This window comes from Schistocerca americana, chromosome 1, assembly GCF_021461395.2.
Source record: "Schistocerca americana isolate TAMUIC-IGC-003095 chromosome 1, iqSchAmer2.1, whole genome shotgun sequence".
Classification (NCBI taxonomy): domain Eukaryota; kingdom Metazoa; phylum Arthropoda; class Insecta; order Orthoptera; family Acrididae; genus Schistocerca; species Schistocerca americana.
The window spans coordinates 550,504,824-550,531,801 of NC_060119.1; the positions used below are offsets into that span (position 1 = coordinate 550,504,824).

The 26,978-nt window shown below is 42.0% G+C and overlaps 1 protein-coding gene across 1 annotated transcript in view; it reads left to right on the forward strand.

The window, feature by feature from the left end:
* Positions 1 to 9,040: 9,040 nt before the first annotated feature.
* Positions 9,041 to 26,978, forward strand: part of LOC124606017 (protein disulfide-isomerase A6 homolog) — a 43,967-nt gene continuing 26,029 nt past the window's right edge. The window contains exons 1-2 of the mRNA XM_047137983.1: positions 9,041 to 9,244; positions 10,245 to 10,441. Coding sequence (XP_046993939.1) covers positions 9,229 to 9,244; positions 10,245 to 10,441 — 213 coding nt within the window. The 5' untranslated portion in view covers positions 9,041 to 9,228. The remainder of the gene's footprint in view (positions 9,245 to 10,244; positions 10,442 to 26,978) is intronic.

Genomic DNA, 26,978 nt, shown 5'->3' on the forward strand with positions numbered 1-26,978 from the left:
TCCCAGTACCTACTGCAGCCTACATCCTTCTGAATCTGCTTAGTGCATTCATCTTTTGGTCTCCCTCTACGATTTTTACCCTCCACGCTGCCCTCCAGTACCAAATTGGTGGTCCCTTGATGCCTCAGAACATGTCCTACCAACCGATCCCTTCTTCTAGTCAAGTTGTGCCACAATAAAGCAACTATTTAGAAAAAAAAAACATTCGCGATGATAATAAATGTCCTCTTTCCACGAAAATAGACAAAGTCCTTTTTCCATTATTTTTATGAGTAAAGTCAGTATAGCTTCTTGTGTTCAACTGAGAAACTTATCCCGTCTGCAAAGACCTTTACATGAAAACTCGAAAAAATAGAAGAAACTGATATTTGCACTTGCGAATACCGATGTCGGTGATATAACAGATTCCAAATCATCCTTATAATTTACAAAGTCAACTAAGGTGTCTCTCATGTCTAGAGAACCAGAAAACGTGTCGTCCACCTGTCTTCCACCTGCTAGATGCACTCAACATACACCATAATCGATCTTCTCTCAACAAAATAAAGACAGGAAATATGAAGAAAGAGTCAATTGGACAATTTACATGGGAGGGAATAATGGTCCAGTGCAAACACACGTCCATATTGAATCTTCTCAAATTTCCAGGCAATCACAAAAGTTGTCCAACACATACTAAGTATTAGTCCGTGATTGGGCCGTCTAGAGGACGAGATGGTTAAGTCAACTACATTCAACAGGCCTCTCCATTCGGATGGCTCCTGCTGTTAGTGGGAAACGTGAATCATTTCCCCCACAGGACACCGCCGCCGCCGCGCCAAGCAAGCGTAGACAGAATCATCCTAAGAAATCGGTCAGATATGTATTTGATCGCTATACTTACAATTAAATGTTAGGATTGCGGTTTCAATTGAACGATATTCGACAATGAGCGAAGTATCGGAAATACACCCTGCTGACAGATGTGGCTGTGGAAATAGCAATATCTGTACCATTCTTATGACTTGACATGCTTATCCCTTTGCTATCACAGTATTCCACGTCAAATCAATACCTCCTTTACGTCTGGACCTAGTCATTTCCTTTGCACATGTCAGAACACAAAATGGTTCAAATGGCTCTGAGCACTATGGGACTTAACTTCTGAGGTCATCAGTCCCCTAGACGTAGAACTACTTAAACCTAACTAACCTAAGGATATCACATACATCCATGCCCGAGGCAGGATTCGAACCTGCGACTGTAGCGGTCTCGCAGTTCCAGACTGAAGCGCCTAGAACCGCTCGGCCACACCGGCCGGCTGTCAGAACACAAACACATACTTTATAAGCCTGATGCTCAAGACGAACCTGTGACAATCCCCTACTACTAAGTATAATCTTTAGTCAGTAACTAATTGCTGGCGATACGAAATAATACTGACCGAAAATCAACGATGGGTGGACGTGCCTCATAAGTTTTCTTGCTAGCGGTATCACTGTGTCCTAGAACAAGAGGCGTAATCGTCTTACAAACAGCCAGATGTTAAAAACCACAACCATTTTACCAACACAAGCGGTCCTGGTTCTACAGGTGCATATAAGTATCCATGTTAAAAGCAATACTCGCTTTATAAATCTACATATGGCATTACCTCTGAATGAAGTGGTTTTTTCCAGACAAATACCATGACACTGAATATAGACAGTGATCGCCAGAGTGTATAGTATCAGCCCAATTGTGCGGTTACACGTCGCCGACGGTGCAATCTTGTAACAAATTAACAAATTTTGAAAGTGGTTCGGCTAAGGAGCGTTGAATGAAACAGGTATTTTCGACTGCCTCACGCCGCCACCGCCACTAGATGTTTCTCCAGTATTTGTATTGCATTCTGTCTCGAAGCCATGTCAGAGGTTCGGTGATATATCGACTGGGTTATAGGCGATGGTTGATTGAGAAGGATCACAAACAGTAGTAGATGATGTGCTGATTGAGGTCGTAAGAAATGTACACTAGAGTTTCAGATCTCTAGTGCTACGCTTTCGGTAAAAATGCTGTCTCGGATTTGGAGTCAAGTCTTTCCATTCAGACACATACCTGCACTGGATCCTACGGAGTAGTACTTTAATGATTACAGCCACTAGTGAATCATATTTCTGGTACTCTCATATCTCTAAACGAGTCACCTTTCTCGAGCCTATCTGCTACAGTAAAATTCCATTGTGGTTTTAGGTAGTCCCTATGCATCTTGCAATTGCCCCTCAGACTCTGCGCTACCATCGCTGTAGCTTTGCACATGTGATCGTTCCAATGTAAGTCAGAACTGAGCAGAAGTCAGAGACAGCTATATCTACCACCTTCTGCAACCCATGTAAAAACAGGCTAAGCTGGGTTACTGCGACAGGACTGTGTTTTGACCATTCGATGGAAACAGGAAGTGGGAGAAGGACGAGGATTTTGCTACTGCACTGTGGGGGTGGTCCCCAACGACATACCAGTACTACAGATCCGCGTACCTCAGGGCCCATTCACGTCTAAAACCCCAACATGCCATCTTCATTATTCTGTACCATCCAACAGAGAAAAATTACGAACTATAAAAGTCCACTAACTTCATCCGATAGAGTACTCGATAAGATTTTTACCGCATCTCTCTCCTCCAATATATCGAAAACAAATACTGTATGTGCGCTGGCATTGAGCACATGTGACGATATATTAAACATACAGGTATTGATCCACTGTACAGACCAGTTTAAAGTTTCATCACCTGTACTGTAGGAGGCTCTAAATGGTTCAAATGGCTCTGAGAACTATGGGACTTAACTACTGAGGTCATCAGTTCCCTAGAACTTAGAATTACTTAAACCTAACTAACCTAAGGACATCACACACATCCATGCCCGAGGCAGGATTCGAACCTGCGACCGTAGCGGTCGCGCGGTTCCCGACTGAAGCGCCTAGAACCGTTGGCCACTCCGGCCGGCACTGTAGGAGGATGATCGTATTCCACAGACTATACTGTAAGTATCAAGAGATGCTCCCTGTGACCCTGTGTCATTGTTTGAAACATTGCTTTTTTTCTGCTGTAACGCGCTTTGTACACTGTCAGACATTTTATTTTTCCACCATGACTTCGACGTCTGTGTCAGGTTCTAAACTGACATTAACACGTTCTGATCCATTGCCTCTCGCAGAAAACTTGACGTCGCATGGTGTAAATCAGGTTGTTACTGCTGCTGCCATAACACTCCACACACACTGGATGACTTATTTTAAAGAAAAGACAGTTAGTTACAACATAAGGAATCTGGAAGAATTTGACGGCATTGTGGCGAGTTTCTAAACTGCTGGGCGAAGGTGATTGACGACCTCCACATTTAAACTCATCCGTCACAGTTACAGACTAGCTGATAGCTCTGCGTTCCATTTCAACTGATTCCTCATATTGCAGTCATGTACGCGATCACTGTTTCGGTACTAGCCTCCCCCAAGAAGGTGCAGCCCCTCCACCAAAACTCTTTCTCCAACTCAGACAAGCGATGTCAGCCAATCGTTATGTGGTATCCAACAGCGTGCCCATGGACAGATGGAATGGAAAGACACCGTCGATGTATTGTAATAATAAGTAGCACAGTTGATAGTGCGAACAATTTTAGTAATTTTACTGCAATTTCAACACCAACCAATGATGCGACAGCATGTTTCCGAATTTCAGTATCATAGCTAAACCGCCCCTTCTCTATTTTGTGTATCACTTCGAATGTAGAAAGATGACTGTGCAGCATGCCCATTCAATGTTAATTCTCGAACACTTACATCATCAAAGCATACCAGACAGCACTCAACATATTTCTAACACCTTGAACCAAGTGCTTAATTTACGATCCGTCTCTATGCAGATGGGAGTCACAGAGCATTCTCGCAGTCTTAGGATAAAATTAGAAACTGAAAGACCCTCTCGCACTGTCTTTGACCAGCCTGCCCTGTAGCACCATTACCAATTTAATCTGCAGCTGACCAGTGGTAGTCTGCTACATTCCGCGTCTCGTGAAAGAATGGAGCATGCTGAGTCCTTGCCCGTCCAAGTGCACAAAACTTCTCCAGACGTACCTATGTCGAGAGGGTTAGCACCGCTTATCGGTGTATAGTAACAGATTTGAAAGTATTGTGCTGTATTAGCAGACAGTTAAGAAGAACAAGAAACGGGTGGTTTTTATGCATGACGGAGCACCAGATGGATGGAGTTCGAAGCATTTTACGTAAATCAACTACACTATCAATTTTAAAGTATTGTTCTAGTGTCTGGGATCATTACCAGGAGGGTATTGGTAAGAGAGAACATAAACACACACACTCCTAAGGCTACACAGTTCTGCACATAAAACGGGCTATAATGTTAGATCGCTTGAGTTTCCGACCTATCTGTCACTTGGAATGTAGCGCTTTTAATATTCCACTGTAAGAAATATATCTCAGCGCATGACATATATCCTTCTTGCAGGTTTCTCTGCGATAAACAATGGTAAGAAACAGTAAAACAAAAAAGCCACTTCCTTAAAACAGAAGCTCGGTGTGAAAGGTGCACAACGTAGCTCTCCAGAGATTTATAGCGTCCACTGTTCACATTCGATCACAGTTCAGAAATTATGCTATGCTTGCTTCAGTCCTATATAAAATGATCGTTAGAAACGGAGAACACCTCTTACAAGGAAAGCAGCTGCGTCCCCTAACCATTAGGGCGGGTCTGCATCACTATACTTTAGACGACCAAGATACATTTAGGAGAGCCGTCCTTTTATCTCCTTCTTCTGTGCTGGCGAAGGACCATCGCTTCAAAGTGGACAGAGGCCATCACAAGCCACGAGGCTGTTGGCGGAGTACCTCCCTCCCTCGGTCCATCCACCCTGTAGGTGGTGAGAAGGCTTCGATTTTCGGCAGTTTGTGATTGTACATGGAGGAGAACGCATGTTCAATTACCACCCCCTCTGCAGTCTTTTAGGACGACAATTTTCCCCAGTATATGTGCTGCATTATGACCCGTTCAATACGAGTGCAGGTTTTTTCATGACAATTTCGAAGTGTAATTAGAACTGTGATGCATTTTTTGCATCATCTGTGATAGTATGTATTGACTTCGGTTAGCTGGGTTGTAGGGTGATTTTTAGTAGGCGTGTGTAGTGAACTCTGATGTCAGACAGCGATAGATGCTGAATGCTTGCAGGTAATATACTTTTTAAACTTCTCTTTGTCCAACACCCGCATCTAGTTAGTTGAACATATTTCTCACGAGAAAGGATAAAGATACTACCTTAAAACCCACCCTTCTCCCCCTAGCTTAACGGTGTAGGGTAGAGTTTGAGTGTTTCTGTCGTTGGTTTCGAGTGGTATTGCGAATTTTTTTCCGAGCAGGATAACACCAGTTGTATGGTATCGTCTGTTTTTGCGGTATATTGCGATTTTATGCCATCCTTGTGCAGCGCCTTGGCTGTAGTTGTGTACTTAGGACCGATCTTTATGATTAATTATGTAATTAGGATCGATATTAGCGTCAGTTTCGAGTGGTATTGCAAATTTATTTCCCAGCAGCATAAGACCATTTGTACGGTACCGTCAATTTGTACGGTACCGTCAATTTTTGCGCTATATCCCGATTTTATGCCGTCCTTGTGCAGCGCTATGCATATAGTTGTGTAATTAGCCCAGATCTTCGTGATTAATTACGTAATTAGGGTCTAGAAAATACACTCATTTTACATTCTAGTACTGCAGTCTGTATGACACAACAGCACACATTGCAGGGTCCTCGTTCAAGAGCATACATCAGTGGACTATGGATTATCCTTAGCAGATAGACTTCATCTTACGACAAGGACCAGAATTAGGTGATATCTTGCCAGATAGTATGTGTCACCCTTATGGCTCACTATGTCGTTTGATTATTGTAAAACATCAAAATCATAGCTCTTTTACGTCTGAAATGTAGAATAATCTCATCAGATTTAATGTAGTGGCACTTTTACATATCATTGCATTACATCAGAGAAATATGTCTTGGTTGTCTAGCGAATAGTGAAGAATTGTCTTTCCACATTTAATGTCTGTCTATTTTCATATTAACAGTTTTCTACCACTCGACAGTGGACAAAGCTCTGAATCAATTATGAGATAAAAAAAGGTTTAATTAAAATTTTATAAATGAAGCTATGTTGTTTTCTATTCTGTGGAATCTCGTTCCAGTTTTAATACTGATTTTGTTACACTTCCAGTTTAAGGGACTGGCGTTTCTTGACAGTCACCTTCAATTATTTGAAATGTTTTCTAAGCCTTAAACATTAAATTTCCACATAACATATCTGACTATCCTAGGCCTCAATCAGTTACTTAGAGAGTCAATTAGATGCTAGATCTGCACATCATATTTACAAAAACGTGATGTCATGGGATGGGAGTGTGAACAATCAAATGATAACAGACAAGACATGCTCGAAAACGTAATGCACAGCGCTCTACTTTGCGAGACAGGGAATTGACCCAGATCCAGATCGAATCTGCGTGGCAGGTAATGACCATGGGCTGGTACAGCGGCCAGCCTAAGTGTGGTTTTAGATTGTTTCCTACACTTGTTTAGGCAAATGTTGGGCTTGTCCCCAAATTCCATCTCAAAGAATACAATACCCAAACAATTATATACAATAACACAAAGAAAATAGTTTACATGGTTCACAGCAGCTGGCACACACATCTACCCTCTTTTACATCATCTTCACAATTGTGCTGTCAGAAACAGCATCCGGGCACAAAGTTAAATATTGGAGATAAAGTTTACCGTATCTCACAAAAGCGGACCCTGTACTAGACAGGACAAACGCTACGGAAAAGAAACAAAGTTAATGACAGACAACGAAATATAACAAAGAAAAAGTATATAGGCACAAAAACAAGATGTTGGCTGTTGTAGTTCAGTTTTCAAACTTTTATTTTGAATTCAAACAAAATGTTCTGCCTGGCATCTGCACAAAAATATCTATTCTTTTTATTTTTACTTCGCATCTTCCTCATTACATAGGCTATAATGAAAAATTTAAGTGTTCCCTATTGAAGCACTACTTTATTTTTAAAATGATTATTTTTAATAGTAGTCCTACATAAATTATCATGTCTACAAATTCATTAAGTTAAGTCAGATTTATAAAATGCTGGTTTATGCCTACAACTAACTAGATGTGCCTTCTCTTTGGTTAGGAAATTTGGACATTGTCTGTAAAACACTACACCTACATCTATACTCTGCAATCCACAGTGAAGTGCATCGCAGACATCCCATTAGTTTCTTACCAATCCATTCACATATGGAGTGTGGGAAGAATGGATGTTTGAATGTGTCTGTGCATGCTGTAATTATTCTATTCTTATTCTCATGACCTCTATGTGAGCAATACGTAGAGGACTGTGGTACATTTCTAGAGTCATCATTGAAAGCCGTTCTTGAAATATTGTTAATGGACTTTCTCGGGATAGTTTATGTCTATCGTCAAGGGTCTTCCAGTTCACTTCTTTCAACATCTTAGTGACACTCTCCCACAGGTCAAACAAACCTGTGACGATTCGTGCTGCCCTTCTCTGTATATGTTCAATATCCTCTGTTTGTCTTGTTTGGTGCGAGTCCCACACACTTAAGCAATATTCTATATAACCAGTTTCATGAGTGATTTGTAAGCAATTTGCTTTGTAGATTGTTGCAGTTCCCAGGTATTCTACCAATAAAACGAAGTCTACCTCCTTTCTCATTGATATTATTACAGTCATAGGATACTCGTTTTTTTTCGTTTTGTGACGTGCACAGTTTTATTGCTCTAACATTTAATGCAAGTTGCCAAACTTTGCGCCACTTTGAAATCTTATCAAGATCCGACTGAATATTTATGCAGCTTCTTTCAGATAATACTTCATTATAGATAACTGCATCACCTGCAAAAAGTCTGACGTTACTATTAATATTGTCTGCAAGGTCATTAATATACAACAGGACCACCAAGTGTCCCAACAAAATTCACTGGGGCATAACTGAAGTTACTTCTATGTTAGACAATGATTCTCCATCCAAAATAAGATGCTGCATCCTCTCTACCAAAAAGCTCTAAGTCAAGTCATAAATTTCACTTGATACTCCATATGATCGAACTTTTTGACGGTAAGTGTAGGTGTGGTATGAGTCAAATCCTTTACGGAAATCAAGAAACTTTTAGTATGTCATGTGCAGTTTTGTTGGCCATTCATGACAAATATTAATTCTATGTCTACTATAATTCTTAAGAGGAATATGATGTTCGAATCATGGAATATTGGTATCAGTGTTACTTAAACGTTTGTGAGATACATCTATAGTCAGAAGACTTGTCTACCTCCTAAGTAGATTTGGATTGAGCTGCATCTGTTCGTGGCTTATTTCTATATAGTATAGGTCTAATAATAGATAGGCAATCATTCCTGGAAATTGCCGAAAACTGTATCTGAAGCCACAATTTAAACCTTCTTACTTCCTATTTCGAATTGTGGCCAGTTTATCCTATTTCTTGATTGATAATCAAGCATGTGATTACACAAGAAAAATATGGATAATAATGATCTACATTATAAATTTGTAATAAAACATTGAAAATGGTATGTAAACCTATCTGTGACGTCTTTAAATGATATTTTTCGGTAGCAGAATGATCTCCACATTTTTATATCTTGTTTCAAATTTAAATTAGCACGAAGCATTAGAAATACATGAACAATATAACATGTAGGTTCCTACGACTTCTTGAAGTGCACCATTTCTTACTTGTAAAGTGCGCGCTTTCAAACTTCAGGCGTGCCAACATACATAATGATAAATACTGCAAATTTTAGAAAACACGACCAGTCAGTATTTTTTTTCATGAGCTTATTGAAACGTTTGTTAACTTTACTGGGTTCGCATCTAACGAAAAATTGAAACAAAAGCGCTACAGTTCGCCTGAACCTCGGAAACTATATTTTCGACGCCGTTTCGCAAAAGATGGATAAACTTTGCACAGGAGATTGCCTGGACCAATCAGACTCAAACACGAAGTTGTTGTACATATAAGCGTAGTCTAGTGTCAACGCAGCGTGTTGTCTAACTATTGGATTTGTATTAGCTGACTCGATGGTGTGAAGTGTACACGAGAGGATTTGCTGCTAGCAGAGTACAAAAAGGAACTGATAGACTGTTTCTTCAGAATGGCGGTTTTTTGGGGTAAGTTACATTACTTTCTGTAATAGTACAAATTCTATGAATGACATTATATAAAAGTAGTCTCTCCATCTTAAAGAATAAACAACTTAACAGAACTATCTATTAATTATTATCGTCATTAAGATTGCACGTAATAATTATTTACACATAGCACTCCGTTTAGATTGCTGAACACCGGTCACCATAACTATTTTGCCTTCATTACTCATAAAGAAGGTAGAGGGAGAGAGAGAGAAGAGAACGTGAAGCACTTACAAATCATATAGGCTTAAAATAAATTTTATAAGGGCGAGAGACATCCCGTTTGAAGATAGTTGCCTATAAAGATGTATGCCATAATTATATTGCCTCTCATTAAAAAAAAAAAAATCTATAGCATCTTCATAACCGGTCGTCATTTTCATCTTTAAGAGAGAAACTCTTGGTCTTCAGCGATCAGGACTGTGCTGTAAAACTATTATGTGGTGCTCACCCACGATGATCTTGTAGACACCCGTTTAACTAGTTGAGCATGCTGGCTACTGCTTCACAGTATATTTCGCTATGAAGTTCGCCGTAAATAACGCACTACAGTTGAAAAGCAACAATGATGTACATAATAACAATACCTCAAGGGAAAACTGACGTTCATTACTACACATTAAGGTTGCCTTTAAACCCAAAAATGAGTGCACAGTGCTGCAACCTAAATTTTTGATCACTTTCCCCTACGGACGAAGTAAAATTTGAAAACCGAAAAAGTATTTCTTTGACAACCCCTTATGTTTGATAGACTACTTTCAATTATTGTAATGTGTAAAGGCTGACGAATAGGAATTAACTAACTCGCATTTACATGTATTAAAAAAACTTGTAAATGTTTGGCATGTAGCCATATTTACAGATTCATTTACAATGTGAATGTAAAAAGACTTGTTCCAAATCATTGTGCAAATGATACATGGAACATGAAACTAACTCACTACAAAGACACACAGTGTTAACTGACAAACTGTTTTAGGTGCCCTGATTTGCTTAGTGTCGTCGGTGGCTGCCTTGTATCCTTCAAGTTCAGATGTTGTAGATCTGAATCCTGCAAATTTCGATAGATTGGTTATTCAGAGTGATGCATTATGGATAGTTGAATTTTATGCCCCTTGGTGTGGACATTGCCAGCAGTTTGTACCTGAATTCTCAAAGGCAGCAACTGCTCTGAAGGTAAGTGGGCTATGTTTCTGTTAAAAATATTTTTCAGAAGATATTTTTTGATATGCACTCTTAGAATAATATAATTTTTAATGAAAAGCAATTATATTGCTTAAGGTGGGAATTATTTTGTAGCGTGTGATGAGTGAGCATGATGTACATTTATGATCTGTCAAATAATGTCATTTACTGAGCTAAAGGTTTCTCTTGTTATAATTTTCTTTATTCTAATTATATTCATTAACCTATAGTGTCAAGCATTTATTCAGTTTGGAAATACTTATGCGCTACTGTGACCATTGACAATATAATCAATAAGTTGATGTATCAGAAGTGTAGGGTAATACTTTTTGAAAGTTGCATTTTAAATGAAAGATATGTGGATGACGGTATTTGTTAAGAAGGCTGAGTGAAGTGTGATAAATTCTGTGTATTGTTCCTACAAAGTTCTTCACTTTTCTTTCCCCCTTCTGTGCTTTTTGTTAAGAATTAATAGTGCCCCAACATTGCTCTATAATCATTTGAAGGAAAACTGCCTTCTGTTTTAAAAATGTAACTGTATGTATAAAGACACATGGAACGACTGTGGCATTGAAATACACAATAAGTCATTTTATGTTTCATCACTTACAGAAGGTATAAAGATTTAGATAAATGTTACAGAAAAAATGGAAAATTAGGAATCTAATGAGTGGAGAGGAGAGAGTGCAGAAAATTCTTATGAAGAAGCCAGATACTTCTGTCATGATGCAACTAGGTTTTTCCTGGATTCTATTATTGTTGCTGCCAACCCATAAAGAGTCAACATTCTTGTCTGCAATTGATGAAGTAAAAAACTTCCCATAACATGCTTTCTGCAGTTGGCAAAAATGCACAAATATAACTATTTCTGGAAACACGTTTTCAGGTGTGTTGCAGATTCAATAGTAATTGTGACAAACCAAAAAAATTGCAATTACTAAATAATTTGTTTCTATTCTCATAATCTGTATCCACAGACCAATGCTTTTGTGGATTCTTGCATAACTAGTACAAAAATGCACATTTATCTGCAAGTGTCCACTTTTGTAACTAAACTACTTATGAGCACTAAAATATCAAGTGAGGGTGACAGGAGTTTTAATCAAACAAAATTGCTGTCAATTTAAAACCAGTCAAATTCGTAGACAGTATTCATTTCAAATAAAATTTAAAGAAAGTGCTTCAACGAACAATGAATAAAGAACTGAAGTTCATAGCCAATAGAATTGTGGGGTGCAATACTCAAAATGGTGACTTGGGTCAGTAATGTGATAGACCAAGTGTAAAGAAGTTCTAGTCCAAATGCCAGAGATCTCAAGAGACTCTCAAATTATTGGTACATTTCTTGGAAAGCATGTCTCATGAAAATCTTGGGAATGTAAGTGCATTTCTATTCAGTGTAGCGTGCATACCTGCAACCCATTAGGCATATAATGCCATACCACATGTACAGCAAATTGTCATTTAATTTGAGCTGTAACATTCATTTGGCACAAATAGGAAAGAGCTGTACAAAACACAGTACTTATTGGTGACAGTGAAAAGGGTAACTTTCTCGAGGCAGTAGCTACATTCTCTTAATCTGCAAATGTGTGTTCACAATCAGGTTTTTGAGGCATTATCTAAGAGCCAGGTACAAAACAAATGGTCCAGACACTTTGATAAAGGGATAAAGAAAATTTACTCTTGGTTTAATCAAATATGGCTGACAGCATATCATATTCATTCCTGAAAAAGGATAATCTTAATTTCCCTCCTCAAATTGGGAAGGGCTGCACTTGCTCCATCAGTTGTATTATTACTGTGTCTACCTGCTTGTGAGAGAACTTGAAGCAGGTATTTGAATTACTGACTAAAAACTGAGCAGCTCATTACTCATTTCCAGTGTGGGTTTTATCCCACTATCAACAATCTGACCTTCCTTGAAATTGCTGTAAAACAGACCTCGTCGTTTAGGTAACTCTTAATAATTATTTTCTTAAACATAGAGAATGCCTACAATAATAAGCAGAGGCACAATGCCTTGATACAGCTCCTTAAATGTGGCTTTTGAGAAACACAGTCTGTCATAGTGATTTCTGTACAAATAATTCTTAGTGTTGGTTGGCGATGTTCTATTGTCTCTTACCTGTCTTACCTTCTCAAATAATAAATTGATGTCTCCTAGGGCCCCACTCAAACTGTAGCTACATTGTCAACAACTATAAATAGTAAATACTCACCATATAGTGGAGATGATGAATCACAGGCAGGCACAACAAAAAGACTGTCAGAAAATGAGCTTTTGGCCAACAAGGCCTTCGTCTGAGATAGAAAACACACACACACACACACACACACACACACACACACCAGCAGTCTTATGCTACTGAGGCCACACTGCAAGCACCAGCACATGATGGGAGATGGAACTGGGGCGGGGGGGGGGGGGGGGGCAGTAGGAAGGAGGCTGGGATGGGGGGGGGGGAGGGATAGCGATAGCAGGATGATAGGGGTGGGGCCAGTAAAGTGCTGCTTCTGGGAGCATACATGGATGGGGTGGAGAGATGGTAGGATAGCTAGGTACAGTCAGGAGGTTACAACAGAGGGCGGGGAAGGGTTAGCGGAAAAGGAGAGAGGTGAAAAAGACTGTGGGTGCATTGGTGGAATTGAGGACTGTTTAGTGCTGGAATAGGAACAGAGAAGGAGCTTGAGGGTAAGGACAAAGACTTAACGAATGTTGAGGCCAGGAGGGTTAGGCTAACACAGGATGTACTGCAGGGAGACTTCCCACCTGTGCAATTCAGAAAAGATGGCATTGATGGGAAGGATGCCTTAGGTTGTGAGGCAGTCATTAAAATGTAGAATATACGTTGGGAGGTGTGCTCAGCAATGGGAAGGTCCAGCTGTAGAATACAGCTCATTGGTAGGTTATAGGTCACACAACGGGCTTCACAGGTAGCCATGCATTAGACGGGAGAAATGATGTTTTTGGCTAGGCTGGAGTACTTGGTGGTGGGAGGAGGATGTTCGGGACGGGTCTTTCATTTAGGTCTATCACAGGTATATGAGACAAGGGGTTGGGAGTAGGAGTTGTGTGGGGGTGAACGAGGATATTGTGTAGGTTCGATGGGTGGCCGAATACCACTGGGAGGGGTGACAAGCATAGTGGATAGGACATTCCTGGTTTCGGGGCACCATAAGAGATAGTCAAAACCCTGGTGGAGAATGTGGTGCAGTTGCTCCAGTCCTGGGTGGTACTGAGTCACGAGGCGAGTGCTCCTCTGTGGCCAGATGGTGGGACATTAGGAGGTGGTGGGTGACTGGAGAGGTAAGGCACGGGAGATCTGTATTTGTACAAGGTTGGGAGGGTAGTTATGGTCTGTGAAGGCCTCAGTGAGACACTTTGTGTATTTTAAGAGGGACCTCTTTGTCACTACAGATGTGACAGCCACAGGTGGCTAGGCTGTATAGAAGGGACTTCTTGATATGGAATGGGTGGCAGCTGTCAAAGTAGAGGCATTTTTGGCGGTTGGTAGGTTTGATATGTGCAGAGGCACTGATACAGCCATCTTTAAGATGGAGGTCAATATCGAGGAAGGTGGCTTGTTGTGTTGAGTAGGACCAGATGAAGCGGATGGGTGAGAAAGGGTTGAGGTTCTGGAGGAATACTGATAGGGTATCGTCACCTTGTATCCAGACCATGAAGATGTTATTGATGAATCTGGACCAGGTGAGGGTTTGGGATTCTGGATGTTTAGGAAGGCTTCCTCTAGATGGCCCATGATTAGGTTGACATATGATGGTGCCATGCGGGTGCACATAGTTGTAGGCTGGATTTGTTTCTAGCTGCTGCCTCCAAAGGAGAAGTAATTGTGGGTGAGGATATAGTTGGTCAAAGTGATTAGGAAGGAGATTGTAGGTTTGGAATGTGTCTGGTGTTGGGAAAGATATTGTTCAGTAGCGGTAAGGCCATGGGTATTAGAGGTGCTAGTGCAAAAAGACGCGGCATCAATAGTGACAAGCTTTGCACCATGTGTTAAAGGAACAGGAACAGTGGAGAGTCAATGAAGGAAATTGTTGGAGTCTTTTATATAGGACAGTGGGTTGAAAGTGTTGGTCTACGAGAGTAGAGATTCTCTCAGTGGGTGCACAGTAACCAGCCAACAGTGGTTGTCTTTGATCTCGTTGTGTCTTCATGCCAGTTTTAGGTATTTTTCACCTTGCAGTATCAGCCTACTCCCTCGGACTTTCTCTTGTTGCCCCCAACTCCATCCGTTTCATCCTTTTAGTGATTTTTTTTTTTTTTTTTCCCACATTTGGATTACTTATGCGACATTTTTGGACATATTTATGTATTGTTTATAATTTTTTATACATTTTTATCCTTGACTATGAATCCTTGTTCCTTCCATCTGTGTCAAGACTGAAAAGTTCCTTATCCCTGGCCAGAACCCAGTCCCACATAATGTTCCTGTGTTGTTTGGCTGATGGAATCCCTCCAAATGGCCTTACCATGAAATTATCCATCCCTGGCTGCTGCCTTTCCACAGTGACGTGTCCATCTTTTTCTATTCTGTCAGTCCTTAAACCTAACCAACATAGTGGTTCAAAACCATGCCAATCAGGCCCAAGTTCCCTCACAATACCTCCTCTCCATCCATAAAATACTCCTGTTGCGCAATCCCAAATTACTGGATCCCATATAACACACAGAATCCCCTGCCCTCCAGGAACTAGAGCAACAAGCACAACACATCCTCAAAAAAACTCTCCACTCTGTTCGCTTCCTATTTCTGCCTTTGGCTAGCGCTAACCACCACCTCTACAACCACCTCCCCCACGTCCTCTCATGGCTTACAAAACCTCTCTCGCAGACCACCTACATTTACTCTACCCTCCAAAACTCTGTTCCACCACCACACAGAATCCAGAACTTAAACAGACCTGAAACAGTCATGAACTTTTCCTCCAGAAGTCTTAGCCCCACAGAAATCAGTCTTTTTCCAAAGGCCTCATCTTTTGCCCCACTCCCAAATTCAAACATGCAGGACTTGTTTAACACCTTCTCTCCTTCTCCCAGACCCTACAGTGGAAACACTTTTTCACCACCAACTCTACCTATCAGACTCAACCAAAGGCCAATGTTGAACCCTGCCTGACTCAGTTCATGCCTCCATCCAACTGTGATTCGCCCCTACTGCCTCCAAATCACCCCCTGCAAACTTTCCAGAATTTCTTAACCTCAAACCATGCCTCACCATTTTTTCCCCAAATCCCTCAACATGCAAATTAACCTTACATCCACAGAAAGGACTACATAAAAACTGATACCGACCTTCTAGTCCCACCTGCTGACAAAGGCACCACCACTGTTTTGACCTGCAAGAATTACCTGGTGGAAAGACTCTGCCAGTTGTCAGGTTCATCCATTTACAAACCCTGGCACAATGACCCTATTCCAGGAATCCAGCAGTGTCTTTAGTCTCTCCCCAAATCCTTGGGCCCATCCCAGAACTTCTGTCTCTCTGTCCTGACCTCTACCACTCTATGCACTCCTACCTTTTACATGCTTCCTGAAGTCAATAAACCCAACCACCCAGGAACCCCCAATGTGGCTGGTTACTGTGGCCCTACTGACAGAATTTCTGCTTTATAGACAAGCACCTTCAGCCTATTATGCGTAACTACCAACCTGTATAAAAGATACCAACCATTTCCTCTACCAACTCTCCATAGTCCCTGTTCCTTTGCCACATGGTTCCCTGCTCGCCACTATTGATGCAACTTCCCTTTATACTAGTATTCCAAAGGTCCATGGCCTTGGCAGTATTGAGCACTACCTATCCCATTGCCCGACAGATTTCAAACCTACAACCTCCTTCCTAATCACCATGACCAACTATATCCTCACCCACAGTTACCCTTCCTTCAAAAGCATCACCTAGAAACAAATTCGAGGTATGATTACTGGCACTTGCATGGCACCATCGGAGGCTAATCTATTCATTCCGCCTGGAGGAATCCTTCCTATACACCTAGAATTCCAAACACCTAATCTAGTTCAGATTCATTGATGACCTCTTCATGATTTGGATCAAGAGTGACATTCCTCCAGAACCTCAACACCTCTCTCATTCACTTCACCTGGTCCTACTCAACCCAACAAGCCACTCTGCTTGATATTGATCTCCACCTCAAAGATGGCTATATCAGTACCTCCATCCATACCAAAGCTGCCAACCACAAGCAATGTCTCCACTTCGACAAGTGCGACCCATTCCATATGAAGGAGTCCTTTGTGTACAGCCTAGTATCTGTAGTGACGAGCTGTCCCTCTCAAAATACAGTGTCTCACTGAGGCCTTCACAGACCATAATTACCCTCCAAACCTTATATAAAAACAGATATCGTGTCCCTTATCTCTCCAGTCCCTCCCCCCCCCCCCACCCCCCACCCCCCACCCCCACCCAAGAACCATGGACCTTGCCGTTGGTGGGGGGGGGGGGGGGCTTGCGTGCCTCGGCGATACAGATAGCCATACCGTAGGTGCAACCACAACAGAGGGGTATCTATTGAGAGGCCAGACAAACGTGTGGTTCCTGAAGAGGGGCAGCAGCCTTTTCAGTAGTTGCAGGGGCAACAGTCTGGATGATGACTGATCTGGCCTTGTAACACTAATCAAAACAGCTTTGCTGTGCTGTTACTGCGAATGGCCGAAAGCAAGGGGAAACTACAGCCGAAATTTTTCCCGAGGGCATGCAGCTTTACTGTATGGTTAAATGATGATGGCGTCCTCTTGGGTAAAATATTCTGGAAGTAAAATAATCCCCCATTCGGATCTCCGGGCGGGGACTACTCAAGAGGACGTCATTATCAGGAGAAAGAAAACTGGCGTTCTATGAATCGAAGCGTGGAATGTCAGATCCCTTAATCGAGCAGGTAGGTTAGAAAATTTAAAAAGGGAAATGGCTAGGTTAAAGTTAGATATAGTGGGAATTAGTGAAGTTCGGTGGCAGGAGGAAAAAGACTTTTGGTCAGGTAAATACAGGGCTATAAATACAAAATCAAATAGGGGTAATGCAGGAGTAGGTTTAATAATGAGTAAAAAAATAGGAGTGCGGGTAAGCTACTACAAACAGCATAGTGAACGCATTATTGTGGCCAAGATAGACACGAAGCCCACGCCTACTACAGTAGTAGAAGTTTATATGCCAACTAGCGCTGCAGATGACGAAGAAATTGAAGAAATGTATGACGAAATAAAAGAAATTATTCAGATAGTGAAGGGAGACGAAAATTTAATAGTCATGGGTGACTGGAATTCGGTAGTAGGAAAAGGGAGAGAAGGAAACGTAGTAGGTGAATATGGAATGGGGCTAAGAAATGAAAGAGGAAGCCGCCTGATAGAATTTTGCACAGAGCAACAGAGCACAACTTAATCATAGTTAACACTTGGTTCAAGAATCATAAAAGAAGGTTGTATACATGGAAGAAGCCTGGAGATACTAAAAGGTATCAGATTATATAATGGTAAGACAGAGATTTAGGAACCCCATTTTAAATTGTAAGGCATTTCCAGAGACAGATGTGGACTCTGACCACAATCTATTGGTTATGAACTGCAGATTAAAACTGAAGAAACTGCAAAAAGGTGGGAATTTAAGGAGATGGGACCTGGATAAACAGCCTAATCCAGAGGTTGTACAGAGTTTCAGGGAAAGCATAAGGGAACAATTGACCGTAATGGGGGAAAGAAATACAGTAGAAGAAGAATGGGTAGCTTTGAGAGATGAAGTAGTGAAGGCAGCAGAGGATCTACTAGGTAAAACGACAAGGGCTAGTACAAATCCTTGAGTAACAGAAGAAATATTGAATTTAATTGATGAAAGGAGAAAATATAAAAATGCAGTAAATGAAGCAGGCAAAAAGGAATACAAACGTCTCAAAAATGAGATCGACAGGAAGTGCAAAATGGCTAAGCAGGGATGGCTAGAGGACAAATGTTAGAATGTAGAGTCTTATCTCACTAGGGGTAAGATAGATACTGCCTACAGGAAAATTAAAGAGACCTTTGGAGAAAAGAGAACCACTTGTATGAATATAAAGATATTTGATGGAAACCCAGTTCTAAGCAAAGAAGGGAAAGCAGAAAGGTGGAAGGAGTGTATAGAGGGTCTGTACAAGGGCGATGCTCTTGAGGACAATATTATGAAAATGTAAGAAGGTGTAGATGAAGATGAAATGGAAGATATGATACTGCGTGAAGAGTTTGACAGAGCACTGAAAGACCTAAGTCGAAACAAGGCCCCGGGAGTAGACAAAATTCCATTAGAACTACTGACGGCCTTGGGAGAGCCAGTCCTGACAAAACTCTACCATCTGGTGAGCAAGATGTATGAGATAGGCGAAATACCCTCAGACTTCAAGAAGAATATAATAATTCCAATCCCGAAGAAAGCAGGTGTGGGCAAATGTGAAAATTACTGAACTATCAGTTTAATATGTCACAGCTGCAAAATACGAACGCGAATTCTTTACAGACGAATGGAAAAACTAGTAGAAGCCGACCTCGGGGAAGATCAGTTTGGATTCCATAGAAATATTGGGACACGTGAGGCAATACTGACCCTACGACTTATCTTAGAAGCTAGATTAAGGAAAGGCCAACCTACATTTCTAGCATTTGTAGACTTAGAGAAAGCTTTTGACAATGTTGGTTGGAATACTCTCTTTCAAATTCTGAAGGTGGCAAGGGTAAAATATAGGGAGCGAAAGGCTATTTACAATTTGTACAGAAACCAGATAGCAGTTATAAGAGCTGAGGGACATGAAAGGGAAGCAGTGGTTGGGAAGGGAGTGAGATAGGGTTGTAGCCTATCCCTGATGTTATTCAATCTGTATATTGAACAAGCAGTGAAGGAAACAAAAGAAAAATTCGGAATAGGTATTAAAATCCATGGAGAAGAAATAAAAACTTTGAGGTTCGCCGATGACATTGTAATTCTGTCAGAGACAGCAAAGGACCTGGGAGAGCAGTTGAATGGAATGGACAGTGTCATGAAAGGAGGGCATAAGATGAACATCAACAAAAGCAAAACTAGGATAATGGAATGTAGTCGAATTAAATCGGGTGATGCTGAGGGAATTAGATTAGGAAATGAGTCACTTAAAGTAGTAAAGGAGTTTTGCTATTTGGGGAGCAAAATAACTGATGATGGTCGAAGTAGAGAGGATATAAAATGTCGACTGGCAATGGCAAGGAAAGCGTTTCTGAAGAAGAGAAATTTGTTAACATCGAGTATAGATTTAAGTGTCAGGAAGTCGTTTCTGAAAGTATTTGTATGGAACGTAGCCATGTATGGAAGTGAAACATGGATGAGAACTAGTTTGTAGAAGAAGAGAATAGAAGCTTTCGAAAGCTGAAGATTATATGGGTAGATCACATAACTAATGAGGAGGTATTGAACAGGATTGGGGAGAAGAGGAGTTTGTGGCACAACTTGACTAGAAGAAGGGATCGGTTGGTAGGACATGTTCTGAGGCATCAAGGGATCACCAATTTAGTATTGGAGGGCAGCGTGGAGGGTAAAAATGGTAGAGGGAGACCAGGAGATGAATACACTAAACAGATTCAGAAGGATGTAGGTTGCAGTAGGTACTGGGAGATGAAGAAGCTTGCACAGGATAGCGTAGCATGGAGAGCTGCATCAAACCAGTCTCAGGACTGAAGACCACAACAACAAACAACATCTCTCCAGTCAACCACCACCTACCAAATTCCCAATGTCTGGTGACATAGGAGCATTCCCGATGTGTCTTGGTACCACCCAGGACTGGAGCAACTGAATCACATTCTCTACCAGGGTTTTGACTACCTCTCATTGTGCCCTGAAATGAATGTTGTACCCACTATCCTTCCCACCTCTCCCGCAGTGGTATTCCGCAACCCACCAAACCTACACAAAATCATCGTTCATCCGTACATGACTCCTGCTCCCAACCTCTTGCTCATGGCTCATATACCTTTTGTAGAAGTGGATGAAGTATGTGTTCCATACATTCTCCCACCACCCATTGCTACAGTCTGGTCACAAGGATCAGCTATCCCATCCAAGGAGGGGCTGCTAAAAGCTGAGCTGCAGCCACTGTGTTGCATTCTACATGGGCATGGTGGGCATGGTAACCAACTGCCTGTCTGCATAAATGGCCATCGACAAACTGTGACCAAGAAACAGCAGGACCACTGCATTGCTAAGTGCACCTCCCAACACATTGTTGTCCATTTGAATGAGAGCCTCACAGCCTGTGCCATCTGGGCCCTTCCTACCAGCACCAGCTTTTCTGAATTGCACAGGTGGAAACTCTCCCTCCAATACCTCCTATGTTCCTTGTAATCTTCCTGGCCTCGATCTTTGTTAGTTTTGTCCTTTTCCCCAAGCCACTTTTCTGTTGCCATTCCGGCACTACACAGTTTTCAATTTCACCAAAGCACACACAGTCTTTTTAGCTCTCTCCTTTTCCGCTAACCCTCCCCAGCCCTCTGTTGTAACCCCGCAATTGTACCTAGTTGCCCTTCTCTCTCTCTCTCTCTCTCTCTCTCTCTCTCTCTCTACTTCATCCTTGTATGATTCTGCAAGCAGCACTCTTTGGTCCCCCCACCCCTACCCTGCTATCCCTCCTCCCCCTCCCTACCCCAATTTCATCCCTGCCCCGCACCACTCAGTTGCATCTCCCATCATGTGCTGCTGCTGCTGCTCCTCCTCTCAGTGCAGCCTCAGCAGCTGGAGACTGTGTGTGTGTGTGTGTGTGTGTGTGTGTGTGTGTGTGTGTGTGTCTTTTCGGCTGGGTAAGAGTGCCTTAAATAGCGCCGGCTGTGTTAGATACCCACAGTGCACAACAATTGTGTACTCATATGTGCTTCAAAGTAAACGTTGCAATCAATCAGAAATGGTGGGGTCATTATTTAACCTTTCAGTAGAGCATCCTAACAACACAGGAATCACATTTCTGATGCCTAAACTGCTAGCTTCCCAAGTGCTAGATGCCTACCCCCTTGGGACATGATTCCTATTAGTGGTTGTCATGCCAGACGATCTTTGCTGTGGTTTCCATGGGAAGAGCTCCTGGTTGGAGTAGGTGTCATCAGGATGGACGTTTCACACATGGAGAAACATCAAACTAAACCAGCATAATGACCGTAATGATCTGGCTGTCTCAACAAAGAGGTATGGACAGTTAAACAATCAAAGTGCTTTTCCTACCCTGGCTACCTCATGGGAAAAAACAGCAACAAAACTGTTATTTTTCATGGAACAAATAGAAGATAAATTTCAAGAAGTGGACTCGGACGGGGGGGATTGCGAAATGGATCACTTTCGATTAGCCTTCTGTGCTGCACAATCCCAAGCACTTAAGATATGTGAAAAACTGGGTGATGTACAAGCGACCATTACACCACATAAACCTCTGAATATGCTACTAGAGTTATTTCACAGAGACCTAACGCTCCAGACAAGTGAAGAGGTATGAGCTAATGTAGAATGAGGATATGTTCATTTTTGTCAGATGCAGGAAAAAAAAAGTCCAAATATAACTGAAAAGACACCGAAGCTTTCATATTAGACTTGAAGGAAATGTTCAAATAAAGTTGGGTAGGTTTGTATAGTTGTTAGTAAAACTTATATCCAACAACGTGAGAAAGATTTCCGTGGCTTATGCATTGGACATATATCATCTCGTTGCACAGCATACCCAAAATGTGGAAACTGTGGAAAATCAATTCACAACCATCTTTGTATACAAAGGTTACAAATTATGCAAAAGTTGCAGTGTTCACACCACCTACTTCAACATTTTAAAAGCTAACCATCCTCACCTTCTGTGGGTTCTGAGGCACAGTCTTCAGTAACCACTTCTTGCACCCGAACCTAGAAGCATCATCATTCTCCAGTATCTGCTGGTGGCAGGGCTTCCTCTTGGAGCCTCTCTCCCAAGAAATCTCCAGTGCAGAGACCCAACACCAGTTACAGGCTGAAGGAGATGCTCACAAGACTCTAAAGCACCAAAAGTTTTGAAAGAGTAAGATAACCACAGCTAACCAGGACACATTCGACATGATAATCCAGTTGAAGTACAATGGATATTATTGTCACCTGCCTGAACTAAAACTAATTTCTTGTTGTGCTGCACTCTTTGTTGCATTGCGAGAACCCCACTTCAGTGATGATGATTGTTCCCCAATGCTTAGAGGTTACCAAGCAACATGTTGGAACCATATGGACCCTGAGGGGGCAAATGGAGGAGTAGTTATATTAATTTGCACAGATGTTGTCAGCGAGTAGATTTCTCTCTGTACCACATTGTAAGCAGTAGTGACGCGAGCGCAAATAACCCCAGCAATAAACCATTTGTAATGTTTATGTACCTTCGGTAGATCTTAATCCAGGCCTCTCCTCCTCTCAACCCCCCCCCCCCCCCCCCTTCCCTCTTTGTTTCTCCTGATGGGGATTATTTCAATGTGCACTACTCCGTGTGGTGAGAAGTCCCACTTTGTCTGATAGGGGCCTTCTGAATGACCAGCTTTTTTCCAGTCTTGATCTGTCTCTCCTCAATGGTAGTGCTCCTGCCCACTTTGGTGTTTCCCATGGCATCTTTTCAACTGTCAACCTTCTGATTTTTGCCTCCAATCTCATGGCTTCCCTACAGTGGTTGCTACATGACAATATTTGTAACAGTGAGCACCTTCCAATGTCCTGTTACTTCCTTGCCATGGCCTTACTAACATGTTGGATGCTTCAAAAAGCCATGTGGCAGTTGTGTGCCTCTGCTGTCACTTCAGCCTATCTGTCAGATCGCATCAGTGATGTGGAAGACAGCCTGATGCAATCGTCCGTGCCACTGGAACTGATTTACACCCCTTTCTACAGCTATTCAGGATTGGAGCAGAACTTTGCAATCCCATCTCGAGCAACATCCTTCAGACAACCCTCCTCACTTTCAAGAGACTTCATGCTAAGGCTTGCTGTCTGTTGTAAAGCAGTAAGGAGAAATGCTTGGAGCACTACATCTCCTCACTATAGGCATGTGCCTCTTTATACCAAGTGTGGGCCAAGATTGTGTGGGCTGCCAAAGCTAGACAACTCTTCTGGTATCTTCCTGCAGGGTGGGCTTTATACCAAAGTGTATGTTCTCGCTGAACACTGTGCGACAGTGTCGGCATCCTCTTATCACCTGGCCTACCTTTTGAAAGCATAAACAAGATGTTGAAAACCTCTTCCTGCTCTTCACCCACCTGCCATGCTTAAAAGTATAATGATCCTTTCACTGACTGTGAACTGCTTCAGGCTTTTGCCTTGCTACACAATGTGCCATAATATCCTGCTTAGATTCATAGTCAGATGATCTAAAATCTGAATGAATGTTATTCAAAAGGTCCTTCTCCTCAAGTTCTTCAACTGTATTTGGCTCGAAGGTATCTTCTTCATAATGCCAAGATAGTGCCATTGGTCACCCAGGCAGAAACCCAAAATCTATAGACAGCTGCTGACCAATTAACCTTAAAATGTGCTCTGCAAATTTCTGGAAAGGATAGTCGCTGACCTATTGTAGATTCTCAAATCTTGGGGATGTTTCATCTCCCCTATCAGTATGGTTACCAGGAGGCACAATCTAGTCAGCCATTCAGTTAGTGACCTCCATTGGACTACTGATCATGCCTGCAATGCATTTTGCTAACTTTAGCATTTCATATAGCTTCTACCCTGCAGCCTCAGCCAAACACTAGCTCCAAGGTGCCATCCACTGGGCCTCCACTTGGACCGACTCTCATTGCTACCTGTTACCTGCTGCAAGTCGTGCATTCCTGTCGTCATACCACTCCTGACCGAGAATCCTTCTTGAGAACCAAGAACTTGGACTTGCAATGGCGTCCAAAATTAAAACAACAAACTGCTATATCCCCATCCTGTGTCTGTCACGATATAATCATATCAACTGTCAAGAGATGTCTGCATGGTCATATTCTGCGCGGAAGAGGCATTCTGGTCAAGGGACAACCATGTCAGCGATGACGTCGGGGCACCCATCAAACAGGGTAGTATTTGTTTGGTAGCCCCACATTCACAATCACTATTTACACTGTCACAGATGGTGCAGTATGGCACAGAGAAGACGCCTGTCGCACTCTGTTCTGTGGAGAGGCGTAGGAAGAATGGAAGCAAGACGTATGCGAAACTGATGTCGCCCAATGGCTTAAAGTGAATCATTCTGTTGTTTCTCGGGTGTGGCGGCAGTTTGTAGATACCAAAGGACCAGGGTAGGGCCGACCATGTATGACAACAGAAAGAGAAGGCAGTTATTTGGCTGTAAGGGTACAATAGCACTGGCTCAGTACAGTACAGTACAGCACAGCAACTGGCGTCTGACCATGCAGCAGCCACTGGATGTGCTGTATTTAGGCAAACAGTGTACAGAACACTTCAGCAGACTGGCCTTTATTGTTGGAGACTTGCTGTATGTGTACCTCTGACGGGTCTTCACAGAAGGGAATGTCTAGGGTGGAGTCGTCAACATGCCACCTTGGATGGTCGAACAGTGGGCTAATGTTCTTTTCATAAATGAGCCCTGACTTGGTCTGGAGAGTGAATCTCGAATTCGCATCTGGGAAGGAATGTTGAACACTGTTTCGGGATCCAAACATTGTGGAAAGAGATCAATATTGAAAAGGGACTTTAATGATGTGGGCAGGGATTATGCTGATCACTTGAACAGCTCTTCGTAAAATTGTACTGGTGAATCGGCAAGGTTTAACTAGTATCAGGAACTAGTATCAGGTATCATGACAAGATTTTGAGACCTTGTGTGATTGTTGCAAGGCGCTGTGGGTCCAGACTTTGTATTAGTGGACAATAATGCTCGACCTCATAGAGCACAGGTGGTTGATGTTTTCTTGGAAACAGAAGGGATTGGACGCATCAGGTAGCCTGCTCACTCTTCAGATTTAAATCCCATGTGTGGGATGCACTATGGAGACAGATTCCATCACATAAGCATCCACCAACTGCTCCTTAAGACTTGTGAGCAGCTCTGCAAGAAGAATGGTTGTTATTGCTCCAACATGAGCTTGGTGACATCGTACACAGCCTGCCCCATCATCGTCAGGTCGGTATTGCTGCAAGAGGTGGTCACACCTCATACTCGGCACTATAATCAGTTGTCGGAATGTATGTGCAACCCAGTTAAGTTGGAAAAAATGAACGGTTTTTTGTACTGTTATGTATGTTGCAGTTGCTTACATTCTGGATTCTTTACATAGTTTCTACTTTACTGTCACATGTTTATACAGTTTTGTGGCAAAATAAATGCAACCTTGCAAAATTTCTGTTTGTTGCTTCAATTTTAGACACCATAGTCCTGAATTTATGGTCTCCTCTTCAGCATTCATAATAAAAAAAACCCTGATTTAGCTGCCCCATATTCATCAGACTTGTAACATGCGAAAGCTTTATGCTTTCTGGTTCCTTGCCCACACTTCCGGGTGTGCAGATCATTCTACTCTTCCACATATTTATTGGGCACTCGTCTCATTCAGATTGAACTGTGGTTGCCAAGTTTATGGCTAGGTGATAACTTAAGCTTTGAAATTGTAGAACCCAGTCCATTGTTGTGGAGGAAGACTGGCCACTGGGTTCTTCCCCACTAGTGCCATAGACCATCTCTTTGCAAAATTGGGAATCTTCAGTTTTCAGTTCTGATGGGACCAACTCTTGCTCACATATGCAACCACCATCTGTCAAGTTCCTAACCTTGCAACTTTTTGCTTGCAAAGGCATCAGCCTCCTGACGCCTATACTTGGGTAAAACTAACCATCATGGAAATCGTTAAAAGAAAGGCATGTTTTGTTGCGACAGAATTTTCTCACGAAATTTCAATCGCCAACTTTCTCCTCCGAATGTGAAAATATTTTGTTGACACTGACCTACATAGGGAGGAATGATCACCACGATAAAATAATGCAAATTAAGGAGAAAGATACAGGTGTTCATTCTTTCTGTGCGCTATAAGAGATTGGAATAATAGAGAATTGTGAAGGTGGTTTGATGAACCCTCTGCCAGGCACTTAAATGTGATGTGCAGAGTATCCATGTAGATGTAGATTGGAATGCACCTCTAGGCCTTCTGCTGGGATCTCTGCCTAATCCCCTTATATTGTGCTCGGTGCACTCCCTCTCTTTCTCTTTGTCCTCTCAGTTCTTCAGGAGTATCATTTACAGTTACAGCTCTAAATCCATAAATAGGGGATATGTTTATACATTTCCCGACTGTCAGGAACATGTGTTGCCAGGAGTGTATAGTGTTGTCATGGCGTAGCTGATAGCCATTAACAGAGCCCTACATTTCCTTAAGACAACCACCTCACATGGGTTTTAATTTGTAGTGTCTCAGGGAGGTGTCTCAAGGCTGCTGAGTGATGTTAATCTTGTCTCCCTATGATGCCTGCTATTTATGAACTTCCTATCTGGTCTTGGTCACACTGCTTGCTCCATT